General features: G+C 39.5%; 2 protein-coding genes across 3 annotated transcripts in view; one reads left to right on the top strand and one right to left on the bottom strand.

Moving 5' to 3' along the window:
• Positions 1 to 299: 299 nt before the first annotated feature.
• On the bottom strand, positions 300 to 13,381 carry c18h18orf54 (chromosome 18 C18orf54 homolog). 2 transcript variants are annotated; one of them, XM_067422758.1, is made up of 8 exons: positions 13,189 to 13,381; positions 11,337 to 11,590; positions 9,434 to 9,970; positions 4,075 to 4,195; positions 3,074 to 3,140; positions 2,074 to 2,241; positions 726 to 772; positions 300 to 638 (listed from the first exon to the last, which is right to left on the bottom strand). In XM_067422758.1, exons 2-8 carry the CDS (start codon positions 11,563 to 11,565, stop codon positions 512 to 514), a joined length of 1,296 nt encoding a protein of 431 aa, XP_067278859.1. In that variant the 5' UTR covers positions 11,566 to 11,590; positions 13,189 to 13,381; the 3' UTR covers positions 300 to 511. The 2 variants fall into 2 exon arrangements, with proteins under 2 accessions (XP_067278859.1, XP_067278860.1); XM_067422759.1 differs by lacking the exon at positions 726 to 772.
• A 1,505-nt stretch (positions 13,382 to 14,886) lies between these two features.
• scarb2c (scavenger receptor class B, member 2c) overlaps positions 14,887 to 27,963 on the top strand; it is a 31,672-nt gene continuing 18,595 nt past the window's right edge. Inside the window, exons 1-6 of the mRNA XM_067422757.1 lie at positions 14,887 to 15,137; positions 16,741 to 16,898; positions 17,563 to 17,707; positions 19,008 to 19,199; positions 23,376 to 23,467; positions 23,580 to 23,699. Coding sequence (XP_067278858.1) covers positions 15,015 to 15,137; positions 16,741 to 16,898; positions 17,563 to 17,707; positions 19,008 to 19,199; positions 23,376 to 23,467; positions 23,580 to 23,699 — 830 coding nt within the window. The 5' untranslated portion in view covers positions 14,887 to 15,014. The remainder of the gene's footprint in view (positions 15,138 to 16,740; positions 16,899 to 17,562; positions 17,708 to 19,007; positions 19,200 to 23,375; positions 23,468 to 23,579; positions 23,700 to 27,963) is intronic.

Below are 27,963 nucleotides of genomic sequence, written 5' to 3'. Positions count from 1 at the left end.
ACAGAGACAGTGCAGTGCCACAACACTCTACTAACACTTTAACTAACTTTGAAATAAATGTCAGGCAGTTTCTCCCAGGTTTACTAGCATTCACATTTACTCAGCTACATAACAGCCATCGCAAGGAACACACAGATAAAGGAAAAGATCCGTTAGAAGATCATTCACTCAGTTATGAAAACCAAAATGTTTCTTATTTTTTCTTTCAATGAACACGCAGAATTTAAGTGTCATAGATGTAACTTCTGAAGAGTTAGGAAGAAATAAATACTCTTAGAGCATACTCAGTTAGCAAAAGAATGTGTTTATTGTATTATCTATATGATTGTGCGAGTCAATGGGCTGATTGTACACACACTGAGCTGGTTGAATGGCCAGTAAAAGCACGTGCTCTCCGAAACCGCTTTGCTTGATAGCTCAATTACTTTTTCATCCTTCATGAGGTTTTAAAGATCGATCCTGTGAAGCAGAAATCATGATCCATAAAGCATCAGTGTCTTTGATTTCTGATTCATAAGAGCTTCTTGATTCTGGCACCGTTTGTGATATTCGCATCTGTCCCATCATCCTCTGCTCTGGCCTTCCTCTCGTTCATGTCATCCACGAGTGTTTTCAGTCTGTCCAGGTGGTGAAGAGCTCTGAGAAAACAGACAAAAGAACAACAACGATGAGCCCAAAATGATGAGAGCGATGCTGCTTCACTGAGATCACATGACCCTCCTGACCTCTGTAACGACTCGCCGCTTCCCACATCAGTTTCTTCTGTTTCCTCCTGAGAAACCATAAAACATTCAAATAAAAAATTAGGAGACTGATAGGGAATAATGCAGAATGTCGTGGCTGGTCACATGACATACGACAACCAATGGTTTTTGTCATCAACGACACTAAAAGGTCAGCTTTGTGTGATGCACATAGTAGTTTTATTGCGCTTTTTTGTGTGTGTAGCAGTACAGAAAGCTCTCGGACTAAATCTAAAATATCTTAAACTGTGTGTGAAGATGAACGGAGGTCTTACGGGTGTGGAGCGACATTAGGGGGAGGAGTTAATGACAGACATTTCCTTTTGGCTGAACTAACCCTTTAAATGGAAAATAACAGTGTGGACATTCTGGAAAACATCTCATCTTGTGTTTCACAGATGAAGAAATAAATCAGAAAATTAAAATTAGGTTTCAACCAGGGTTCCTACACATTTTCCATTTTAAACCTCACTGTAGATTTTAAGGCCATTTTTAAAATAAAAGGTTCATACTGCATTATTTTCAGCTGTATATTTGGCATATACCACAGTCATCTGTAATTTTCGTTGATTTGCTCGTGGTGACAACATACAACAGACTTTTCGTGTCTTTGAGAAACATTCACAAACGCACTGGATTTTTTTGCTTGCTCACGCATTACAATTTCTATTTTTATATATACTACAACCAATTTAGTTTGTGCTTCACTGTCATCTTACTATGAAGAAAACGAGCATGGATATGGACATGAATTAATAGAGACCTTTTTGTTAAAAATTGGGCCATACCTCTAATGTCAATGCCTAATGACCAATCTAATCTAAATGGGCTGATGGCACAATACAGCTGTGTATATTGGCCTATTCGCCAAGTTCAAGGGTCTATAAATAAAGACTGGTACTGTGAAAAAGTATTAAGAAATTGGCTTTCATTATGTTAGTACCTCTAATATTAAGGCCTAATGTCTAATCTAACTCGTCCTCTGTGGTGGCGGAGAAACCATGACAGGAAATGGGCTGATGGCACAATACGGCCATGTGTATTGGCCTATTCCCCAAGTTCAAGGGTCTATAAAAAGACTGGTACTGTGGAAAAGTGTTAAAAATGTGGCTTTTCTGAGGGTAGTAGTACGTCATATTTCAAGGACTTAAGTCTGTTTCAATGCATACTTGGTAGTGGCCAAGAAATGACACTGTGAAGTGGGCTGAAGATGCAATATGTGGCTCAGTGTGCATTGCCCTATATGGAAAGTTTAATGGTTTCTCATGTGCACACATAAGTCTGTATTTTTATCTGTATATTGGAAATATTTTTGTGATTTTGACTGTACCGGCTCCAGTGTTTCTCTCTCCATCTGAGGGGTTTGGGCTTCACTGGTCGCGTGTGATTGGCTGATTTTCAGCTCGACGTCCTGCAGGCGGAACAGCATGTGTTTGAGCGCCTCCACTGGACCTGGATGTTTTCTGCTGCTGTATCCTGATGAGCCGGAAGCTGCAGACTACAGACAAACACTCTCAGTACAGGTGTAGTAAAGAGGAGTGTCAATAAAAGACAGACCCTGCGTCCCAATTCGCATACTATCCGTACTATATAGTATTCGAAAATAGAATTAGTATGTCCCAAATCGTAGTGTGTTGAAAAGAGTAATCCAAAGATACCCGGATGGTTTACTATTTCCGGTCTGAATTCGAAGTGCGGATTGGTGCGGACTCTAACGGCTGATATTACCCATAACCCATTGTGAGGTTGGATGAGGATTCGATGAAAACTACAAACACGGATTAAAAGTGTTAAAAAACTACAAATATGGCGGATGTGCGAGTCCGATGGTTAAGTTGAGAGGTTTAGATAAAGGTTTGAGTGACCAACTATCAGTATTTAACCTGATAAAAATATATTTATTCAGTGTTGTCCACATTATATTTCATCTGCAGCAGCATTGAGAACTTATGTAATGACACGTTTGGCCTTTAACTTTTAAATGCGTCATTATATTTAAACTGCAAACACACGAGGAGAGTTTCTGCCTTAAAGACACACACGGTAGATCAACGAGCGGCTACATTTCTCTCCGATACGGCAGGAGATTAAACTGAATGTGTAGGATTTGAACTGTGTGATGATTGACAGGGCAGATTAAACGGTTATGGGATGCTCGTAACTAAGCGACAGAGTCCGTTAAAGATGGTGAAGTAGTCCCGAAGCTGGCATACTCTTCTGCTACACACTCAAAATATGTCCTTATTGTTCACAAAAAGAGAACATACTTTTAGGACGTTGTATAAGTAAGCGAATTGGGACGCAGGAAGCATGAGTTTCACGTACTGTACCTTGCTCCTCTGAAACTCTTCAGGCAATTGCTGTTCATCGGCGCCACCCACTGGCACTGGAGATTTACTACAGATGACAGGACATGTTAAGGGGGGGAATGCTGTTTAATGTATACTGACTTTTTACACTGTTTAAGATGTGAATTCCTATCCTTAACATGGACAAATACTCCTTCCGGTATGGGTCGGTGTGACGTCAGATGAGGCAGAATGTCCTTGTATGGGCTCTTCTCACGCGACCAGAGCGAGAGCGAATGCACGACCATAAACATGCTTTGCTTGGCTTTAGGATGATACAAAAAAGATTCCTTTCAGGAAGGATTTTTACACCAAATCAACAACGTCACCGAAGAAGTGAGTTTTTGATGGAGCGATAAAGGTTCACGGTCGTGCTTTGGAAGCATCATATGGTGTGTGTTTAAATACATTTGTTGAGCTGACCACTATAGGTGTCAGTTTGTTTATTGTAAAACCACCCAAACATAAACCTAGGGGATGTTCTCACAAAGTGTGCTTCGTCATTAAAAATGTGCTGCTATTCCATTGTGTTTCTATGTATACACTAGTCTGACGTGCAAAACCAATCCACTTGCTACTACTAGCGTTTAATCGCATACAATAGTCAATAGCTCCGCCCACATGATATGCCTCCAGCCTTTTTTTTTTCTGGAAAGACGGTACAGCCTATATTTCTCTTATAAATATAATAAAACTAAAGACTTTTCAGAGATATGAAGGATGCAATACTACTCTATAGGTACTCAAGATTGACTGAAACAATCAGTGTTTTCGTGTGTCCCCCCCCCATCTATTTTAAGATGTTTTTTTAAAATGGCTCAAACAGTAGAGCGTGGCGCTAGCAACCCCAAGGTCATGGGTTCGAGTCCCAGGGAAAGCAAGAACTGGCAAAAATGTTAAATGTGTACATTAAAATCCAATGTAAGTTGTTTTCGATAAAGTGTCTGCCAAATGCATAAATGTAAATGTGCAAAATGACTCACAACGCCACAGGCGGATTGTCCCAGGATCGGTCTGCGTTCAGCGCGTCCTCCGTATCTGCTGAACTGTTGTGCTCCTTCAGCGGCCCGCAGAGAGACACAGGTGTGTTTAACATCTGACCATCTGAGACAAACACCAGAGACCTGTGAGGGTTTCATCTGGGATACGACAGGTCATCACTAACTAAAGCCGGGTGCACACTGTGCGATTTTGCCGTCTGAGACAAATTTTGCGAATCCTAAAATATTCCTCTGATCCTAAGCTAAAATCTGACGTCTTTGGTCGTTAGTTTGACCAGCAGCCATTTAAAGGGTTAGTTCACCCAAAAATGAAATTTAGATGTTTATCTGCTGACCCTCAGTGAATCCAATATGTAGAAACACAACAGTATTTATACATATCCCGACGAGTCTCATCAAGTTTTCCCATCGGCTGTTACTTCCGTTAGATGAGGTCATAAAACCGACGCGATCATAGACATACATTATGTAGATCCTCATTCAACCGATCCGCACAGGCACTAATGAGGAATTAATATATATATATATATATATATATATATATATATATATATATATATATATATATATATATATATATATATATATATATATACAGTCTTGTTCAAAATAATAGCAGTACAATGTGACTAACCAGAATAATCAAGGTTTTTCGTATATTTTTTATTGCTACGTGGCAAACAAGTTACCAGTAGGTTCAGTAGATTGTCAGAAAACAAACAAGACCCAGCATTCATGATATGCACGCTCTTAAGGCTGTGCAATTGGGCAATTAGTTGAATTAGTTGAAAGGGGTGTGTTCAAAAAAATAGCAGTGTGGCATTCAATCACTGAGGTCATCAATTTTGTGAAGAAACAGGTGTGAATCAGGTGGCCCCTATTTAAGGATGAAGCCAACACTTGTTGAACATGCATTTGAAAGCTGAGGAAAATGGGTCGTTCAAGACATTGTTCAGAAGAACAGCGTACTTTGATTAAAAAGTTGATTAGAGAGGGGAAAACCTATAAAGAGGTGAAAAAATGATAGGCTGTTCAGCTAAAATGATCTCCAATGCCTTAAAATGGAGAGCAAAACCAGAGAGACGTGGAAGAAAACGGAAGACAACCATCAAAATGGATAGAAGAATAACCAGAATGGCAAAGGCTCAGCCAATGATCACCTCCAGGATGATCAAAGACAGTCTGGAGTTACCTGTAAGTACTGTGACAGTTAGAAGACGTCTGTGTGAAGCTAATCTATTTTCAAGAATCCCCCGCAAAGTCCCTCTGTTAAAAAAAAGGCATGTGCAGAAGAGGTTACAATTTGCCAAAGAACACATCAACTGGCCTAAAGAGAAATGGAGGAACATTTTGTGGACTGATGAGAGTAAAATTGTTCTTTTTGGGTCCAAGGGCCACAGGCAGTTTGTGAGACGACCCCCAAACTCTGAATTCAAGCCACAGTACACAGTGAAGACAGTGAAGCATGGAGGTGCAAGCATCATGATATGGGCATGTTTCTCCTACTATGGTGTTGGGCCTATTTATCGCATACCAGGGATCATGGATCAGTTTGCATATGTTAAAATACTTGAAGAGGTCATGTTGCCCTATGCTGAAGAGGACATGCCCTTGAAACGGTTGTTTCAACAAGACAATGACCCAAAACACACTAGTAAACGGGCAAAGTCTTGGTTCCAAACCAACAAAATGAATGTTATGGAGTGGCCAGCCCAATCTCCAGACCTTAATCCAATCGAGAACTTGTGGGGTGATATCAAAAATGCTGTTTCTGAAGCAAAACCAAGAAATGTGAATGAATTGTGGAATGTTGTTAAAGAATCATGGAGTGGAATAACAGCTGAGAGGTGCCACAAGTTGGTTGACTCCATGCCACACAGATGTCAAGCAGTTTTAAAAAACTGTGGTCATACAACTAAATATTAGTTTAGTGATTCACAGGATTGCTAAATCCCAGAAAAAAAAATGTTTGTACAAAATAGTTTTGAGTTTGTACAGTCAAAGGTAGACACTGCTATTTTTTTGAACACACCCCTTTCAACTAATTGCCCAATTGCACAGCCTTAAGAGCGTGCATATCATGAATGCTGGGTCTTGTTTGTTTTCTGACAATCTACTGAACCTACTGGTAACTTGTTTGCCACGTAGCAATAAAAAATATACTAAAAACCTTGATTATTCTGGTTAGTCACATTGTACTGCTATTATTTTGAACAATACTGTATATATATGATCGCGTCTGTTTTGACCTCACCTAACGGAAGTAACAGCCGATGGGAAAACTTGATGAGACTCGTCGGGATATGAGGTAAAAAAATAACAAATACTGTTGTGTTTCCCACAGAAACCGATCGGTTCGTGTCTTAAGACAACAGTGTGTCGTCAGGAGCAGCAGGGTTTGTGCACGTTGTCTAAGCATGTTTTTTTTGTTTGTTTGTTTTCCTCTCATAGAATTGTTACCCATTCACCCCATTATATGACCGACACACAGCAACGGTTGAGTTAAAAATCTTAATTTGTGTTCTACTGAAGAAACAAACACACCTACATGTTGGATGCACTGGGGGTCAGCAGATAAACATCTAATTTTCATTTTGGGTGAACTATCCCTTTAATTGCCGTTTAATGACCACCGCGGTCAGATTTGGCCTCACAAAATTCTGGCAGTGTCAGAAGATTTGGCGCACAATCCTGCAGTGTGACTTCTGCTACGACGACGGTCAAATATCTCCGTTTTTCAAGACAAACTATGACCAAAACGAGAGCTAGAGATTTATTTATAGCCAGCATTTTAATCACGAATGTAATGCAGCTCACTGTCACCGAACGCTTCATTCATTGATGATATAAAACTCCGGACGAGTTTTCTTGTGTGTGTCCGTCTTTAGCGCGCCTTCACTATCGTGCAGTCTGACATTAAAGCCAACTGAGATCTTACAGTGTGATCATGGCGATCATCGGGGATCATGTTCGTACAGTCTGACAAGGGACATTCACAAAGGATTTTGAAAAATCGCACAGTGTGCAGGACCCATAAAGCTAAAAAAACTGGGATTAAAAAAACAAACATCAACAGAAATACTGAAAAACTTACAATTAAAGTTTTGTTAAAGTTTGTTTTAGTTAAAGTTTTAGTATTTTTGTCATTTGTATGTCCGCTTGTTATTTTTATTTATTCATTTTTATTTTAAAGGTGCACTATGTAGCATTTTTGCAGTAAAATATCCAAAAACACCAGCCTGGTGTTATAGATTTTGGTCAGTTGAGTTCTTACAATATCCCAAATGTTTCCAACTCTTTGTAAATAGTGAGAAAATTGCTATTTTAACCAACCGGGCCGGGATGTGTGAGGGCGTCGCCTGTCGACGACATCATATCTGCGTTCCGGTTTCCGGTTTACTTTACTCTTAGCAGTGTGAACAAGCCGCTGAGCGAACACACAGAGTAACGTCATAACATCATTTTCAACACACTCAAAGGGGGTATTTCAGCACTAGGGAGACGAATCTGTATAACTGGGTCATTAATGTAGACAAAATGTGAAATTTTTGAATTTGGTGCTCTCTAGACTGAGAAAAGAATGAAAATTTATTTTTGTCTCATGGGGATGAAAGACAACAATTCCCAGAATGCACTTGCTTTGCACTGCCCTACGAGGCCACTCCCAAAGCCACCACTACTGAATCACTGAATCACTGAATCACTTGCCCACCGCGTTCATCTTCATAAAATCCGTTCAGTTAGAGAACAGACTAGGGCTGTCAACGAATATTCTAAATTCAAATATATATTCGAATAGTTTTTAAAAAACACATTTCGAAGGTGAAAATTAATATTCAAATTTTAAAAAAAAAGCGGGAAAAAATCCCCTGCCGCGGTAGTCGAGGCGTGGCTGTCTGCTTTGCGAGTGAGCGCGCGCATGGGGGTTCAGAGACAGGTCACAGGAGTCGCACTGTCACTGCTGAAAGTGGACGCGTCTTGCAGGGAAGATGGCAGAAAGTGCAGAGCCCAACTCTCAACTTTCAATCACTGAATGAAGCCTGCTATATTTGGGACAAGAGTCGCGAGTCTCGCGACCTTAAATTGCTTGCACAAAACTCTTGATCAGCACTCAAAGTTTGTTCATTTAAACCGTTCTCTGCAGAGAGACAGAGAGAGAGAGAGAGAGAGAGAGAGAGAGAGAGAGAGAGAGAGAGAGACATAAAGAGAGAGAGAGAGAGAGGGAGAGAGAGAGACAGACATAAAGAGAGAGAGAGAGAGAGAGAGAGAGAGAGAGAGAGAGAGAGAGAGGGAGAGAGAGAGAGAGAGAGGGAGAGAGAGACAGACATAAAGAGAGAGAGAGAGAGAGAGAGAGAGAGAGAGAGAGAGAGAGAGAGAGAGAGAGAGACAGACATAAAGAGAGAGAGAGGGAGAGAGAGAGAGAGAGAGGTCTGCGGTCTTGGCCATTAGTTAATTTATATATAATAATTATATAATTTATAATAACAGTCTACTTGTTTTTGTGTAAGTAATATGTTGTCAAATATGTATAAACTTAAATAGACAAACTATACAAGTAGTTAATGTCTCTTTGTATTAATGTGTCCTGTTATTGACGTAATGCGCGTCATTGACAAAATGAGTGCCCAGATGTTCGAATAGTTCGAATATTCGTGTTTATTTTTGAGGGAATATTCGAACGTCATTTTTGAGCAATTTTGACAGCCCTAGAACAGACACTACAGTTAGAAAATGAACGTGTCTGTTCAATATAATGTGAGCGAGCCACTGAGGAAGTGTCACAGCACAAACGCAGCAGGAGTCAGATTACATGGGAGAGAACGATCATTCGAATATACTCCAGGGTTTCTCCTGATACAAAGCCATATGCTTATCGCTGAAGTAACCCTTTAAATGTGTCTAATATGATAAACAGAGCTGCGTTACCTCACACTCATGACCCAAGAAGAGGAAATGGCGCCGGCGACTGTGGCATAATAAAAGTCCTGCTGCTCGTGAGGTGTGTGTTGTTAATCTCATTAACAATCGCTCCAGCAGCCTTGCTCAGCTCCTCAATACTCACTCCTGATCTGCTTCCCACTACAGTAACGTTGATGGATTTGATTATTAACATGATTTCTTTCCCACCATGATTTTTGTCCCAAGATTCTGAGCTCAAACTTGGCGTCATCAAACTACGCCTTTGTTTTGAATAGGGGACATCTAGCGGATGGAAACGTACATAGTGCAGCTTTAATATATCAAGCTAAACTGAAAATGAGCGACTACCTAATATTTGTAGTAAATGTTTATTACCATTTGTTTAATGATTTTAGTTTTGGTTTTAGTCAACTGTAATGACCTTTAGTGTCGGACTCCTCCAGATCTGCGACCCATGAAGGAACCCTGAGAGGACGCTCGCTCCGCTGACCTTCTGATGACCCTTCACACTGTCCGAGCCACATTGGGTACTTCAGGTCAGGAACGCTGGTCATGCCAGAAAAATCCATCTCAGATTTCTGGCTGGTCATCCAGCGCGGGAGATAACTGGATCTGGGCGTGTCGGGTGGAAGCGTCTGATTGGCTAGCAGGATGTTGAGAGGAGGAGCCTCACGATGCGATCGCAAGCCGCCCATCAGTAAATCGTCCATAGGGAGTCTCCGCATGGAGCGTTTCTGAGCCGCTGCGGAGCGGGACCGGGAGCTGGAGTTAAAGCTCAATCCCATTGGGAATCTTCCGGACCGGGACAGGAGGGCGGATGTTCGGGTCACCGGGAGAGAGCCGTCGTTCGGGAGAGCCAAGAGGTCGTCGGTCGTCACACTGAGCCCATCACAGTCTCGCTTCCGGACGGGAATGTTCAGGAAGTTCAGCTCTCCATCCGTCAAACTCGTCTTCAGCACTGCAGCCGTCAAGCACAGCCAATGAAAACACAGCACATTATAATGAGATCAAGAGAACAGATTCAGTGCTGCTGGTGTTATATTAAACTATTCAAATAGATTTTCATTAGCGTAAATAAGATAAACGTTAACTGAATTAATACACACACACACACACACACACACACGCATTATATATACATAATATAAGAAAATATAAGATTTTATAAGAAATTACCAAATGAGAAATATTGACTTGGCAACTAACTAAAATAAGTTTAAGTACAAAAAAAAAATACTAAAACTAGAATTGAAACAAAAATTAAATACAAAATTAAAACTAAATATATATATATATATTAAACACTTATATAGAAATGTTGAGCAACTAACTACAAATAAAAGTTTAAATCCTAAATTAAGAATAATTTTGTAATTAAATATAAATTGCTATAACTAAAATTAAGAAAAAAATGAATAAAAACTAAAACCAAAGCTAATAAAAGACAATAACACAACAAAAGTGACTAAAGCATAAACTAAAAGTACAATAAAAAATATATTTAAATCACATACATTCATAATAACCAAACATGTAACAAACGATCCTAATTAGAAATGTTGACTTGCAACTCACTGAAAATAAGGTAACGTACTAAATGACAAAAAACTAAGACTAACACCTAGCCTAGAAATCTAGACGCACCCTAACGGCAGCAAATTTAATCTGCCCGCGAGTGTCGTCTACCAACTCTCAATACCCTTCTGAGCTGTAAACGCCAAACTCTGGACGGGCCAATCACATCGTGTATAGAGTCGGTGGGCGGGGCCATAATGACGACGGCCGAGTTGCGTTTGCGTGCTTCTAGTAAACACAGAAACTGGCGAACGGCGGTCTTTCGAATCAGCTTTGACCGCGACTCTGGAAGACTTGAGTTAAGTTTTTCTCTGAGAAAAGAACAAAGAACGGCACTGAAGTCATTCTTAAAAAGGGAAGATGTGTTCAGAGTTTAGCCGACCGGATACGGCGAATGTTTAATCTGTCAGCGAGCTCTGCTTCACCTTCGTTGCTCTGGTTGGTTGTAGCGCTATCCTATCGCGTGCAGAGGGAGTTTGACAGACAGCCGTTTATCCGCCCCTCAGATTGAGCCGTCAATGGAGAGATCTTGATGTGGCTCTGGCTTGTCAGGCTAACTAACACCAACATGACAATGAAAATGCTTAATATAAAATAATAAAACTCAAAATATGAAATAATAATAATAAAAATAGTGTTAATAAAATAAAAACCTGCAGATTTTAAGGAATAATCCAGATTAAATACAATTGGCCTGAGCTGTCTGTGGTGATCTACAGAGCTTATGAATAAGATGTAAAGCGATGTACCATCTCTGTTCCTGGGCTGAGGTTTTGAGCGCTCTTTGGGCAGCTCCAGCGTTCCCGTCTGACTCCTCTGGAAGTCCCGTATGTAGGCGTCGAGGGCATCGGAGGCGGAGGCGTAGTGCTTGTCCTTATATCTGATGGAGGCGATGATGGGCTCAGGATGGAGCGAGCTCTGCAGACGGCCTGATGTGGCCAGAAGAGACGAAACACTCGACTCAGGGGACGCTGCCATCCTCACACACTCCTCTCATAGCGCTCTGACAAAACACATCAAGTCAACCTTATTTATATCGCGCTTTTACAATCACGATTGTTTCAGAGCAGCTTCAGTGTTAAACAGGACAATACTGCAGCAGAATTAGATTCAGCTGTACAGTCGTTCTGGAGTAAACAGTGATGTTATCAGCTTATTTTAATTTATCATAGAGCGACAATGTTGGCATATCAGTATTATAGTTTATAGAATTAAATGTAACCTGATAAATTAATTGTATTTGTATATTTAGTTGAATAAGTTGGATCATAATGTTAGTGTCCCCAACTGAGCGAGCCAAGCCAAAGGCGACCAAAGGAACCGAAACTCCATCAGGGCATGATGGAGAAAAATAAACCTTAGAGAAACCAGACTCAGTTCTCCTCTGGCCTATTAACACACAGTGGAGGATTATTATTCTGGACACCGCACAGCTCAGAGGTCATATTAGAGCTGAATATTAAACATTTCTGGGTATCACACAAGAGACGGGTTTATTGAGGATGACGCGAGTCAATCAAGAGTATGAATATTTGAAGGATCTGAGTCGTTTATTGAGGATGACGCGTCGATTACACTAGAGTATGAATATTTGAAGGATCTGAGTTGTTTATTGAGGATGACGTGCCAGATCAAAGATGTGTGCCTATTGTCTAACACTCAATCATGCATTTAATAATTCAGGGCTCTACCTTCGACCAATGAATGCATACAAGTCGCATGACATTTTAAATTATGAAAAAACTGTGAATAATGAACAAAATAAATAATAATAATAGAATTTATCTAAATAAATACATTTATTTAAATATATTTAAAAAGTATTAAAATCAATACAAACTTTTTAGTACAGCACTAAATAGTTTGTATTGATTTTAATACTTTTTTTATTTTTTAAATGTTTTAATTAATTACAGATTATTAATACGTGATTAATCTAACATGGTGTAAATATATACATTATGTATGTTTGTATTTGTGTAAATATATATATATATGTTTATTAACTATTAGATGTGATTAAAGGAAAACATATCATAAACATATGTGTGTATATATATATATATATATATATATATATAACTGTACAAAAAAATTAATTATATAAAACACATTTTCTAAAAATAGATTTCACACATATTTATATTAATTTGCAAAGCATAAATAAGGTATTTATATATAAAAAATGTATAGCAGCTTTTTGAGTTTTAGTGTCATGTCAATCATATTTGGGGGTCTTAATTATTTATATATATATATATATATATATATATATATATATATATATATATATATATATATATGATAACTTAATTTAGTAAGGTTAGAAAAACCTAGTTTTACTCATTTTAATTACTTGACACAGTTAATAAGTTTAACAGGACTTTCAAGCTTCTTTTTCTTTTGGTTTGTGTAGGATAATTTCTGCTGGAAATAAAACTATATTTCATAATATTTCATTAAGGCATTATTAGGCCGTTAGTTCGTTTAATGCCATGACTGATTAACTTACTTGAGTTTGGTAAATAAAAACAATCTGATTTTGGACTCGGCTCGATGTTTTGAATCTTTCACTTTCCCGCATTAGAAACAGAAACTCACCAGCCGAATCCACTGCGGATCACGAACAGAAAGCGAAAGTAATAATAACCCGAAGAAAACCCGATAAGATGAAGACATACAGTCAAACAACACCTCTGCTAAACATTCAACACAAAACTGAAATCACTCAGACAACCGCCAGCGGCACTGCGCATGCGCACACGATCACCTGACCGTTCTGCGGATGTTCTTTGCTCGCTAGCTACTCCACTCTCAACTTGAGTGCGTGTTCTCAGCTATTTTTTACAGTCTATGGTTCTCAGGTCTCAGCGGTTCGCAGAGTTCTGAGCGAGCTGCGCATGCGTACCGGGTCATATGACCTTTCCTCGGGATGAATGCTATGCTGATTAACTGCTTCACTGAAATTAGGATTAATACAATGGCTAAAGTTGTTGATTTGTGTCGCAGTAATCCGCATAAATCCTGTTAATATGGCGGATCACATGTCATATTGAGGCAGTGATAAGTTATAAAAGTGGCTGATTCACGAGTGGGCGGCGGTTCTGTCAGTTATCACTAGAAATAGAATTAGCAGGAAGGTAAACGTTATTAAAAGTGTCTCAAAATGGCGACCCGGACGTTGTCCCGTTAGCTGGTTAAATTCACCGATTCAAAATAATTCTCCACCGTCAGTTAAAGGCACAATATGTAAGATTTTTGGATTAAAATACCCAAAAGCCAGTGTTATTTGTTTGTTATTTATAATTTTTGTTATATGGCTTGTATACTCAAATTATCCTAAATGTTTTCAAGAATGTTTAAATCCAGAGAAATAAGCTATTTAAATCAGGACACGCATGACATGCCCTTGTTACCCTCGATTTCCGAAACCATGGAAACACCAAAGACACTTTAATATCTGATGTGTTTTATTAGACATGTTTGGATAATTTATGGACAGAAACTAATCATTGTCCTCCAGGTCAACACAGTTAGGCCTAGTCTTATTGCGTAAATCTGGTGTTCTTGATTTACCGCACAGAGTACAATGTTTTACCATGCTTAATATGATCTCGCTCACTGCCGTTTGAACAAGTGAAGAGTAGCATTATAACATAACACTTTAACACACTCAAATGTGTGTGATATGATAAAACAGCGCGTTCCCCCACATAGCTTACACAAGAGCGGAAGAAGCGAAAGCACTCGCAGCAGAATAAAAACTCATCCAGGCGTCAACAAGCTACGCCTTTGTTTTAAATAAGCGACTGCTGGCGGTGAAAAAGTACTTATTGTTGTGGCTTAATTGAATCGTTAATTAATGGCGCCTTCACGTGCTATCGGAAATTTGATAATTCCCACTTCTGAAGTTGTAATTACGAGCTTATTGCATTCAAATTTTGAAATGGGAGGGCGTTCATGTGCAATTTTTACCTGGGAAACTCGTATTACGATAATTCCGATAGCACGAAGGCAGGATTATTGCAGTCACTTGATACCTGATCGCTACATTTCTCAGCTGCTATAGACAGCATTAAGATTACATGTCTTTTTGTAGAGTTTAAAATAGCGTGTTTCCTTTTATATTTCATATGATAATCTTTTTGAAGTAATATGTTAAAAAAATAATAATACTTTATAACTCTAATAAGACAAACATCTATGTAAGGTTGTTGGTCTGTGTGGAGGCTCGTGTTGATTGAGCCACCGAGCGCCCCCTGCAGGAACACCCGGCTAAGTCTCACTGTAAGCGGCTGTTTTCCGCTCCGTGTGGGTCTCGCTGTCGCTCTCCTGCTCAGTCGGACACATGTAAACACTCTCAGTCCGATCAGCTGCTCTCTGTCCGTCTCTTTGTCCTTCTCTGTCGGAACCGAGCCGAGCTGATCATGCGGCTCCGGGCCTGCTGTGTTTACAGCACTGGGCTGCTCTGCATTCTGCTGTTAATCGCCGGGATCGCGATGGTTTTGTCGGAAGTCTTTCAGAAGCTCTTGAACAACATGATAAAGGAGGTCAGTGAGTGTAATTCATATCACGTTTATGCTGTTTTGCATATAGATACTGTGACATTAAATATGGTAGAGATATGTTTTTTTATAAATCAAACATAGGCCTATTAGGTAAGATTTATATCTTATATTATTAAACATTATTAGTAGTAATAGTTAGTAGTATTTTTTTCCTCAAATAATATTATGAAAATATATTATAATAATATAAAATATACTACTAATTTATATTATGAATTACAAGTAAATAATATATACCATAATATATACCATAGTGTGTGTATGTTTATATATATATATAAACATACACACACTATGGTATATATTATTTACTTATAATTTATAATATAAATTATATATATATAAACATACACACACTATGGTATATATTATTTACTTATAATTTATAATATAAATTATATATATAAACATACACACACTATTGTATATATTATTTACTTATAATTTATAATATAAATTATATATATATAAACATATACACACTATGGTATATATTATTTACTTATAATTTATAATATAAATTATATATATATAAACATACACACACTATGGTATATATTATGGTATATATTATTTACTTATAATTCATAATATAAATTAGTATATTAGTGTGTGTGTGTATGTGTGTGTGTGTGTATATATATATATATATATATATATATATATATATATATACTACTAATATACTACTACTAATAAATATATATATATATATATATATATATACTACTAATATACTACTACTTATATATATATATATATATATATATATATATATATATATATATATATATATATATTAGTAGTAGTAGTAGTATGTAATATATTTTATGTTAGTATTATTAGTATTATGATTATGTTATATGATATGTAATTTGATATTATTGTGGAATTATTGGAATATTGTGATTATGATTTTCTCCATACATTATATTATGTAAAAGTCTTATTATATAATACATAATATAATAATTTATAATTTTATATCATAGTATATTGTATAATAATATTATAATACTATATAATGATAATAATATTTTATGTTATATATAATAATATAATATATAATTTGAATATATATATATATATATATACATACATACATACATACATACATACATATATATATATATATATATATATATATATATATATATATATATATATATATATATATATATATATAATGTAGTAGTATTTTTTTTTCTTCTCACAAAATATATTATATAATAATTTATTATATTGTAATATCATAGTTTATAAATATTTTTTCTAGCATTATTACTATTTAAATTTTATTCCATAATACCATGGTGTTGAATGAACCCTTGTGTGGTGTTCATATTTTTGTTCTTCAGCCAATGTTCGTGGGTCTGTTGGACCCACTGCATTTTTGGGCATTTAATATCATATTCATATGCTAGAAGAGAGAAATTAAGTAATGTAACGAATTGTAATAAATATAAAATAAATATGCACTTTGAGATTATGAAGGAATAAAGTTGCTTTATGAGTTTCTCTGCCTAAATGATTTCAGTATGAGTAACTTTGATCATTTCTACCCACAATTCACTTTCCATCACAGCAAATAATTCTGGAAAATGGAACAGAAGCGTTTTCGGTGTGGCAAAACCCGCCGCCGCCAGTTTACATGCAGTTTTACTTCTTTAATCTGACCAATCCTGCTGAGGTTCTGAAGGGAGACAAACCCTCGGTCATAGAGATCGGCCCGTACACATACAGGTGAGCCGACACAACACACACTGCCGGTCAAAAGACTGATCATAACTCCAGGAAAACAGGGAAATATTCCTCCAGTGTAACTCATCTGTTCTGTATGTGAATATATAGTGAAGTGTGATTTATTCCTGTGATCAAAGCTGAATTTATCATCATTACTCCAGTCTTCAGGGTCACATGACCCTTGTTGACGACACATCAATAACCGTTCCTAAAACGGGGGCGCCCACATCGCCAGATTCACACTGCAAAAAATGCTCTTCTTCCTCAGTAATTTTGTCGTTTCTAGTCTAAATATCTAACAATTCTTAAATCAAGATGCATTACTAGATCAGTAAAATACATAAGATATTTTTTCTTGAAAATCAAATCTAAATGAAGTGAGTTTTGCTTAAAACGGCTAAAATGATCAGCCAATGGGGTGAGAAAAATAATCTTATTTCTGATTGAAATCTTTTTTTCTTGTTTCCGTCCCAATCAGAAATAAGATTATTTTTCTCACAGACTTTTTAGATATTTGGACTGGAAACAAGACAAAAATACTAAATAAGAAGAGCATTTTTTGCAGTGCAGATCTTATTTGGATTGCATGATCTGTTGTTGAAACGTTACTGTTTTCATAAAGTCAATAAGAACCAGATCTGAAATCTTGAATTTCCTCTTTCAGGGAGTATCGGCCAAAAGAGGATGTGAGATTCATGGACAACGGAACCAGAGTGCAAGCTGTCAATCCAAAAACATACGTGTTCGAGCCTGACATGTCACGCGGCTCCGAGGACGACCTCGTGCGGACGGTCAACATCCCCGCGGTGGTGAGACCTCCATCCCCAAAACCACTGAGAAATTTGAAATAGGAATCAATATTTATTTATTTGTTAGGAGGAAAACCCCTAAAAATAATCTTTTTATTCAGTATTTTTTTCTTGTTTCCATGCCAAATATCTAAATATTCTTAAATCAAAATGCATTTACTAGATGAGTAAAACGACAAAAGATGTCGTTGTTTTCTTAAAAATAAAATCTAAATGAAGTGAGTTTTTGCTTAAAACAAGCAAAATGATCTGCCAATGGGGTGAGAAAAATAATCTTATTTCTGTTTGGGACGGCAACAAGAAACAAGATTTCAATCAGAAATAAGATTATTTTTCTCACCCCATTGGCAGATCATTTTGCCTGTTTTAAGCAAAAACTCGCTTCATTTAGATTTAACAAAACAAGAAAAAATATCTCATCTCGTTCTACTTATCTAGGAAATGCATCTTGATTTAAGAATTTTTTGATATTTAGACAAGAAACAAGACAAAATGACTGAGTAAGAAGAGCATTTATTGCAGTGTATCGACTACATACAAACATACATACTAACAAAACAAAGACAGAAGCTCTCTATCACACCAAACTAACCTTAACTTCCCTAATCAATCCATTCAATATTAAAGGGAAAGTTCCTCCAAAAATGAAAATTTGATGTTTATCTGCTTACCCCCAGGGCATCCCCAGGTCTAATTAGAAATACACCCCATTGACATGCATTATATGAGCAACGGTTGAGTTAAAAATCTTCATTTGTGTTCTCCTGAAGAAACAAACACACCGACATCTGGGGGTCAGCAGATCAACATCACAGCCTCATTTCTGGGTGAACTAACCCTTTAAATAAACAGTTAAGGGCATTCATATTATTGACAATATATATGTGTGTGTGTGTGTGTGTGTGTGTATATATATACACATATATATGTACATATACACATATATATATATATATATAAATATGTACATAAATGTATATATATGTGTGTGTGTGTGTGTGTGTGTGTGTGTGTGTGTGTGTGTGTGTGTGTGTGTGTGTGTGTGTGTGTGTGTGTGTATAAAATAATAAAATAATAATAAAAGTAAATATACAGATATACATACATACATTAAAAAAAAAATCAAGCCTGATGAAACCAGTTGCAGCTTGTATGCAATTGATTAAGAAGAGACATCTTAAACTGGTGAAAAGAGGAGATGGTGTGATAATTGTGTCAAAATAATTGTAAGAAATGGTATTTTGCATAAAGAAGTGATGAGCTAATCAATAGTGTATATGCGTGTGTTTCTGACCCTCAGACCATGATGGAGAAATACACAGACAGCTTAATCAGGCGCATCATCTCTGACTTGATGAAGTCCAAAGACGTCGGCATATTCACAACACACCGGGTCGGTGACCTGCTGTGGGGTTACGAAGACCCGCTGCTCAAAATGCTCAAAGTGTTCAAAATCTTAGTGCCGGACGACCACTTCGGACTTTTCTACAAGGTAAGAGTCGATCATCAGTGATACTAATTCTGGAAGTCATCAAACCTGAAGTTGAAGTTTTTAGCATCCGTCTATAACTGTCCCTCCTTGACTGATTAGTAGGTTCTGAAATCAGTATATATAGCATGTAACATAAAAGGTCAAGGTCAATTTATTTATATAGCACGTTTACAACAGCCACTCGACTGACCAAAGTGCTTTACAAAAAGCCAGATAAAAATCCAAAGAAAACTAAACAAAAACAAAAACAAAGGAACATAGAAGAAAAAGCATTACAAATAAAATATAAAGACAGAAGCAGTAATAGAATCAAATAGCATTAACAGTTAAATAATCGAAAAAGCATCATAGGCAGAACAATAGCAAACTAAGAAGAGATAAATGCAGAGCAAATTAGGCAGTAACATAATACAGCAAAAGACAAAGAGTAACAAACTCTGTATCAGATAATAAGGGGGATGTGATAAATTAAAAGTGTCAAGTTAAGGGATAACATAACACCACAGACAGTGCAAAACAGTCAAAGTAGTCAGAAAGCTTGTGAAAAGAGGAAAGTTTTTAACAGAGACTTAAAAGCCGTCAGGGTATTAGCCATTCTAATCTCTAAGGGCAGGTTGTTCCAGAGTCGCGGCCCTGTCGCTGCAAATGCGCGCTCCCCTCTGTGCTTGAGTCTAACACCAGGGACTACCAGCAGAGCCTGGTCGATCGACCTTAAGTTTCTGGACCGAACGTATAGATTAACAAGACCAGAGAGATAGTCAGGAGCTAAGTTATGCAGAGATTTAAAAACAAACATTACAATTTTAAAATCAATTCTCTGTCGAACCGGCAGCCAGTGTAAAGATTTAAGAACCGGTGAAATATGGTCATGTTTGTTACACTTATGAATAAGTCTAGCCGCACCATTTTGGATTAACTGTAAGCGAGCAATTTGAGAGCTTGCAATGTCGCAATATAAAGAATTGCAGTAGTCAAGCCTAGATGTGATAAAAGCGTGAACAGCCATTTCCAGAGTTCTAGGTGTAAGAAAGCCTGTGATTTTTGAGAGTAGACGAAGCTGGTAGAAACTTGAACTGATTACGGACGAAATTTGTTTGTCAAATTTTAAATGCTGATCAACTAGAACACCTAGGTTCTGCACTCCTGGGGATTTAAAAGGCGGCAGACTCTTTAAATCAGGGCTTATACACTGAGAGTTTTCATTTGGGCCAAATACAATGACCTCCGTCTTGTCTTCATTTAGAAAGAGGAAGTTTATGGCTAGCCATGATTTTACCTCCTCTAAGCATAGAAGCAGAGATTCTAAAGCTGTAGAATTGTTTCTTTGCATTGGAATATAAATTTGGGTATCGTCCGCATAGAAATGAAATGATACTCCATGTTTCCTTAAAATATAACCCAGGGGTAGCATATAGAGAGAGAAAAGAGATGGAGCTAAAATAGAGCCCTGAGGAAGACCACAGGTCAGAGGTGCCACAGTGCTGGAGAAATTACCCATCTTAACTAAAAAAATCCTTTCAGACAGGTATGACTGAAACCATGTCAGAACTGAAGCTTTTAGACCCACACAAGACTCTAGTCTTGATAAAAGAGTATGATGGTCAATGGTATCAAAAGCTGCCGAGAGATCTAAAAGAACAAGAACCACGGTATCTCCAGATTCTGTGGAGAGATAAGTATCATTTATTACTCTCAGAAGGGCAGACTCAGTGCTGTGAGCAGATCTAAAGCCGGACTGGAAGACCTCATAGATACCATTTTGTGACAGAAAGTGTTGGAGTTGGTCCAGCACAATTTTCTCCAGTAATTTAGACAAAAAAGGCAGGACAGAGATAGGCCGGAAGTTTTTTAAAACTGATGGATCTAGTGAGGGCTTCTTAAGAAGAGGGGTGACTGTGGCCACTTCAAGAAAGAGACCATTCCTGGCCCAACTGAATCTATGATTTGTTTTAAAAATTTAGGGTGAATGATATCATACGCACAAAGTGCTGGTTTGATCTTGACAATCACTTCCTTCAGTGTCTGGAGATTAATAGGTGGTTCAAAGACATCCCATTAAACAGAAGCAGGCGACAGGCTCGGAGGGATGGTTAAAGTAGAGCAGACAGTAAGTCTTAAATTAATGATTTTATCAATGAAGAATTTTTGGGAATCCTCACATAGAGCATCAGAAGCAACAGAACATGTATTAACGGGTGGATTCACAACAGATTGGATGACAGAGAACAGGGTCTTTGGGTTAGAATTATTAGATTCAATTATATTTGAAAGATAGGCATTAAAGTTTGTGTTTACTAATGTCTACATATACACAGATCAGGCATAACATTATGAGCACTGACAGGTGAAGTGAATATTATCTCTTCATCACGGCACCTGTTAGTGGGTGGGATATATTAGGGAGCAAGTGAACATTTTGTCCTCCGAGTTGATGTGTGTAACGCAGTTCGTAGATGGGAAGGAAGGAGGCGAACGTTAAACAAAGACTTTATTAGATAAATAAACAAACTGAAAGTAATGCGGGCAGCCCTTCACGGACGACTGCAGTGCACACACATAATAAAATATGAACAAAACATTACTCAAAATCCAGGCCTGTCCTCTCTCATCCTTCACTAGTGTCGCTCTTATATGGCTCTGAGCTCCCTCATGAGAGGACTCGAGACCGGTGTGACTCGCAGGTGACGCTTATTCTCAATCATGCACCGGTTTCACTCGCTCCTCCCGTGTCTCTCGCTCGGCTAACTCGCCACAATGTGTTAGAAGCAGGAAAAATGGGCAAGCGTAAGGATTTGAGCAAGTTTGGCAAGAGCCAGATTGTGACGGCTAGACGACTGGGTCAGAGCATCTCCAAAACTGCAGCTCTTGTGGGCTGTTCCCGGTCTGCAGTGGTCAGTATCTATCAAAAGTGCTCCAAGGAAGGACCAGTGGAGAACCGGCCACAGGGTCATGGGCGGCCAAGGCTCATTGATGACCGTGGGGAGCGAAGGCTGGCCCGTGTGGTCCGATCAAACAGACGAGCTACTGGAGCTCAAACTGCTCCAGAAGTTAATGCTGGTTCTGATAGAAAGCTGTCAGAATACACAGAGCAGCTCAGTTTGTTGCGTATGGGGCGGCATAGGGTGACCTCTGACCCCTGACCCCGCCAAAAGCACCAACAGTGGCCCGTGTGATCAGAACTGGACCACGGAGCAATGGAAGAAGGTGGCCTGGTCTGAGGAATCACGTGTTCTTCTACATCACGTGGATGGCCGGGTGTGTGTGTGTGTGTGTGTGTGTCTTACCTGAGGAACACATGGCCCCAGGATGCACTATGGGAAGAAGGCGAGCCGGCAGAGGCAGTGTGATGCTTTGGCCAATGTTCTGCTGGGAAACCTTGGGTCCTCCATCCATGTGGATGTTACTTTGACACGCTCCACCTACCTAAGCATTGCTGAGACCATGTTCAGCCTTTGATGGAAACGGTATTCTGGTGGCTGTGGCTCTTCCAGCAGGATAATGCTCCTGACACAAAGCACAAATGCTTCAGGAATGGTTTGAGGAGCTCAACAACCAGTTTGAGAAGTCGACTCGGCCTCCAGATTCCCCAGATCTCAATCCAATCGAGCATCTGTGGGATGAGCTGAACAAACAAGCCCGATCCATGGAGGCCCCACCTCGCAACTTACAGGACTTAAACGATCTGCTGCTAACATCTTGGTGCCAGATACCACAGCACACCTTCAGGGGTCAGCAAAAGGGGGAACAACACAATATTAGGAAGTTGGTCATAATATTATGCCTCTATATATATATATATATATATATATATATATATATATATATATCAAATATATACATACATATTTACATATAAATGTTTATTTATTTATATTTTTCTGTTTTGGTGAGTTAGTGAGTCAATATTGTGTAACATAAAATATGCCATTTGTTTTATAAATTAATTCAAAGATGTTTAACTTTTTTGGTGTAAATGCTCTACCGTTCAAAGGTTTTGGGTCAGTTAGATTTTTTTGTATCCATTAAGGACACATTAAATTAATAAAAGTGACAGTTTCAATATCAGATGTCTAATGTTATCAGTGCGACTGTGCTTTGATATATTGACAGTATTTGTGTTTCTCTGTGTTTAGTCTGTTAACTGTGAATTTGTTCTCGTCATTGATTATGTTTCAGAAAAACGGCACCGATGACGGTGATTATGTGTTCTTGACGGGGAGGCAGAATTATCAGGACTTTGCTCGTATAGACGAGTGGAACGGACAGAGGTAAAATCAGGAGAAAACGCCCTTTATCTCCAGGAGATTCATAAATGGATTTCAAACGATCAGCCTGTGCTCAGAGAAGATTGACTTATGGATTATTTGCTCTGTTTGTCAGTTCGTTAAACTGGTGGAGTTCAGACGAGTGTAACATGATCAACGGCACCGACGGAGCGTCTTTCCATCCAATCGTCACAAAGACTGAGAAACTCTATATATTCTCCTCTGATCTGTGCAGGTGAGGACGCAAGCTCATTCATACACACTGATTTCAAAGATATTAATGCTTTTATTCAACTTTCTATTCATCAAAGAATCCTAAGAAATAAAATATATCAGTTTCCGCAAAAATATGAACTGTTTTCAACACTGATTATAATCATAAATGTTTGTGGAGCATTAAATCCTCATGTTAGAATGATTAATGATGGTAAAATCAGCTTTGATCACAGGAATAAATTACACTTTACTAAGTCACATAGCAAAACAGCTGATTTACACTCGAATATTAAACCTCAAACCGCATCAGACCAGCTCAAACCGCATCAGACCAACTCAAACCGCATCAGACCAGCTCAAACCGCATCAGGCCAGCTCAAACCGCATCAGACCAGCTCAAACCGCATCAGGCCAGCTCAAACCGCATCAGACCAGCTCAAACCGCATCAGACCAGCTCAAACCGCATCAGACCAGCTCAAACCGCATCAGGCCAGCTCAAACAGCATCAGACCAACTCAAACAGCATCAGACCAACTCAAACCGCATCAGACCAACTCAAACCGCATCAGACCAGCTCAAACTGCATCAGACCAGCTCAAACCGCATCAGACCAGCTCAAACTGCATCAGACCAGCTCAAACCGCATCAGACCAGCTTAAACCGATTTAGACTAGGGGTTGGACCGACTAGTCGACCTTAATGCTCTGTCATGACGCTTTAAGCTTGACGTCGACTAGCCACTGGCCTATAGAGGGCACAACAGAAGAACCCATTTCCTGACGCAGGCTCTGTTTTCCAGTTAAAAATGACAAATAACTGCATACTCAGAGAGCTCTCAGCAAGACATGTTTGATTACCATCTGGATGCTCAGAACTGATCGGGAGAATGCAGGCTTATTGTACACGTAAGTTTATCATCGCGCTAAACTGCGTGCTGCATTGCAACGCGCACGCATAGCCGATCGCACATCGGGCGGAGATCGCGCGCGCCTCACACAAAACCATTCAGTGGTGCAGAAATGTATCAACACTGCTCTGTGATTTATCAATAAAATAGCTTAGGAACTGAAACATGCTAGCATATATTTCTTGATAACAAACTCACAGCTTCACTATTAGTAGAGAGACGCTGGCAGGTAGAATAAATTCACACATCACTTAGGCTACTAATGCATTCATATACATGTAATCTTTATTGTGCTACTTTATCTGTATCTTATTCAGAACGAGCAGAAATCTGTGAGAAATATAACGACCATAAGACAAAAGAACTGATACAGGAGCTGTTATGCAGGATTAATAACCTCATGGGCAGCGCTGTGTCATATGCCGTATCTGCTGTGCACAAGAAGACCCGAGTTCGAGTCTCAGCTCAAGGTTCAGGTTTATTTTTTTTAATTAATGACGTCATCAGCGACTAGTGGACTTCGACTCGACTTTCATCACATAAATCTCGACTTTAAAAAAATGAAAGTCGTTCAACCCCTAATTTAGACCGACTCAGACCGATTCAAACCGCATCTGACCGACTCAGACCAATTCAAACCGCATCTGACTGACTCAAACGGCATCTGACCGGTTCAGACTGATTCAAACCGCATCTGACCGACTCAGACCGATTCAAACCACATCTGACCGACTCCGACCAATTCAAACCGCTTCTGACCGACTCAGACCGATTCACACCGCATCTGACCGACTCAGACCGATTCAAACCGCATCTGACCGACTCAGACCGATTCAAACCGCATCTGACCGACTCAGACTGATTCACACCGCATCTGACCGACTCAGACCGATTCAAACCACATCTGACCGATTCAAACCGCATCTGACTGACTCAAACGGCATCTGACCGGCTCAGACCGACTCAAACCGCATTTGACCGACTCAGACCGATTCAAACGGTATCTGATCGACTCAGACCAATTCAAACCACATCTGACCGACTCAGACGATTCAAACCGCATCGGACCAATTCAAACCGCATCTGACCGACTCAGACCGATTCAAACCGCATCTGACCGACTCAGACCGATTCAAACCGCATCTGACCGACTCAGACCGATTCAAACCACATCTGACCGACTCAGACCAATTCAAACCGCATCTGACCGACTCAGACCGATTCACACCGCATCTGACCGACTCAGGCCGATTCACACCGCGTCTGACCAACTCAGACCGATTCAAACCGCATCTGACCAACTCAGACCGATTCAAACCGCATCTGACCGACTCAGACCGATTCAAACCACATCTGACCGACTCAGACCAATTCAAACCACATCTGACCGACTCAGACCAATTCAAACCACATCTGACCGACTCAGACCGATTCAAACCACATCTGACCGACTCAGACCAATTCAAACCGCATCTGACCGACTCAGACCGATTCAAACCACATCTGACCGACTCAGGCCGATTCACACCGCATCTGACCAACTCAGACCGATTCAAACCGCATCTGACCAACTCAGACCGATTCAAACCGCATCTGACCAACTCAGACCGATTCAAACCACATCTGACCGACTCAGACCGATTCACACCGCATCTGACCGACTCAAACCGCATCTGACCAACTCAGACTGATTCAAACCGCATCTGACCAACTCAGACCGATTCAAACCGCATCTGACCGACTCAGACCGATTCAAACCGCATCTGACCGACTCAGACCGATTCACACCGCATCTGACCGACTCAGACCGATTCAAACCGCTTCTGACCGACTCAGACTGATTCAAACCGCATCTGACCGACTCAGACCGATTCAAACCGCATCTGACTGACTCAGACCGATTCAAACCGCATCTGACTGACTCAGACCGATTCAAACCGCATCTGACTGACTCAGACCGATTCAAACCGCATCTGACCGACTCAGACCGATTCAAACCACATCTGACCGACTCAGACCGATTCAAACCACATCTGACCGACTCAGACCGATTCAAACCACATTTGACCGACTCAAATCGCATCTGATCGACTCAGACTGATTCAAACCGCATCCGACTGACTCAGACTGATTCAAACCTCATCTGACTGACTCAGACCGATTCACACCGACTCAGACCGATTCAAACCGCATCTGACCGACTCAGACCGATTCACACCGCATCTGACCGACTCAGACCGATTCAAACCGCTTCTGACCGACTCAGACCGATTCAAACCGCATCTGACCGACTCAGACCGATTCAAACCGCATCTGACCGACTCAGACCGATTCAAACCGCATCTGACTGACTCAGACCGATTCAAACCGCATCTGACCGACTCAGACCGATTCAAACCACATCTGACCGACTCAGACCGATTCAAACCACATCTGACCGACTCAGACCGATTCAAACCACATTTGACCGACTCAGGCCGATTCACACCGCATCTGACCAACTCAGACCGATTCAAACCGCATCTGACCAACTCAGACCGATTCAAACCGCATCTGACCAACTCAGACCGATTCAAACCGCATCTGACCAACTCAGACCGATTCAAACCACATCTGACCGACTCAGACCGATTCAAACCACATTTGACCGACTCAGACCGATTCAAACCACATTTGACCGACTCAAATCGCATCTGATCGACTCAGACTGATTCAAACCGCATCCGACTGACTCAGACTGATTCAAACCTCATCTGACTGACTCAGACCGATTCACACCGACTCAGACCGATTCAAACCGCATCTGACCGACTCAGACCGATTCAAACCGCATCTGACCGACTCCGACCGATTCAAACCGCATCAGACCAGCTTAAACCGACTCAGACCGGCTCAAACCAACTCAGATTGACTCAAACCGCATCTGACTGACTCAAACCGACTCAAGCCACCTCAGACCGGCTCAGTACGACTCAGATTGACTCAAACCGCATCTAACAGACTCTTACTGACTCAGACCGACTCAAACCCTATCATACCGACTCAAACGGGCTTAAACCACCTCAGACCGGCTCAGTACGACTCAGATTGACTCAAACCGCATCTGACAGACTCATACTGACTCAGACCGACTCAAACCGTATCATACCGACTCAAACGGGCTTAAACCACCTCAGACCAGCTCGATCCGCCTCAGACTGGCTCAAACCACATTATATCACATTTTTACTGTATTTTTGATCAAGTAAAAGCAGCTTCGGTGAGCAGAAGTTACTCTTTTCAGAAAAACGTAAAACCCAAACCATTAAAGTTTATGTGATAACATGATATATGGTTATGAATATATAGATTTAACTTAGCTTATTTATTAACCTA

The sequence above is a fragment of the Pseudorasbora parva genome, chromosome 18 (assembly GCF_024679245.1).
Source record: "Pseudorasbora parva isolate DD20220531a chromosome 18, ASM2467924v1, whole genome shotgun sequence".
In the NCBI taxonomy this organism is placed as follows: Eukaryota; Metazoa; Chordata; class Actinopteri; order Cypriniformes; family Gobionidae; genus Pseudorasbora; species Pseudorasbora parva.
Note: the sequence above shows the minus strand (reverse complement) of the source record. Positions and strands in the feature narration are given on the sequence as shown.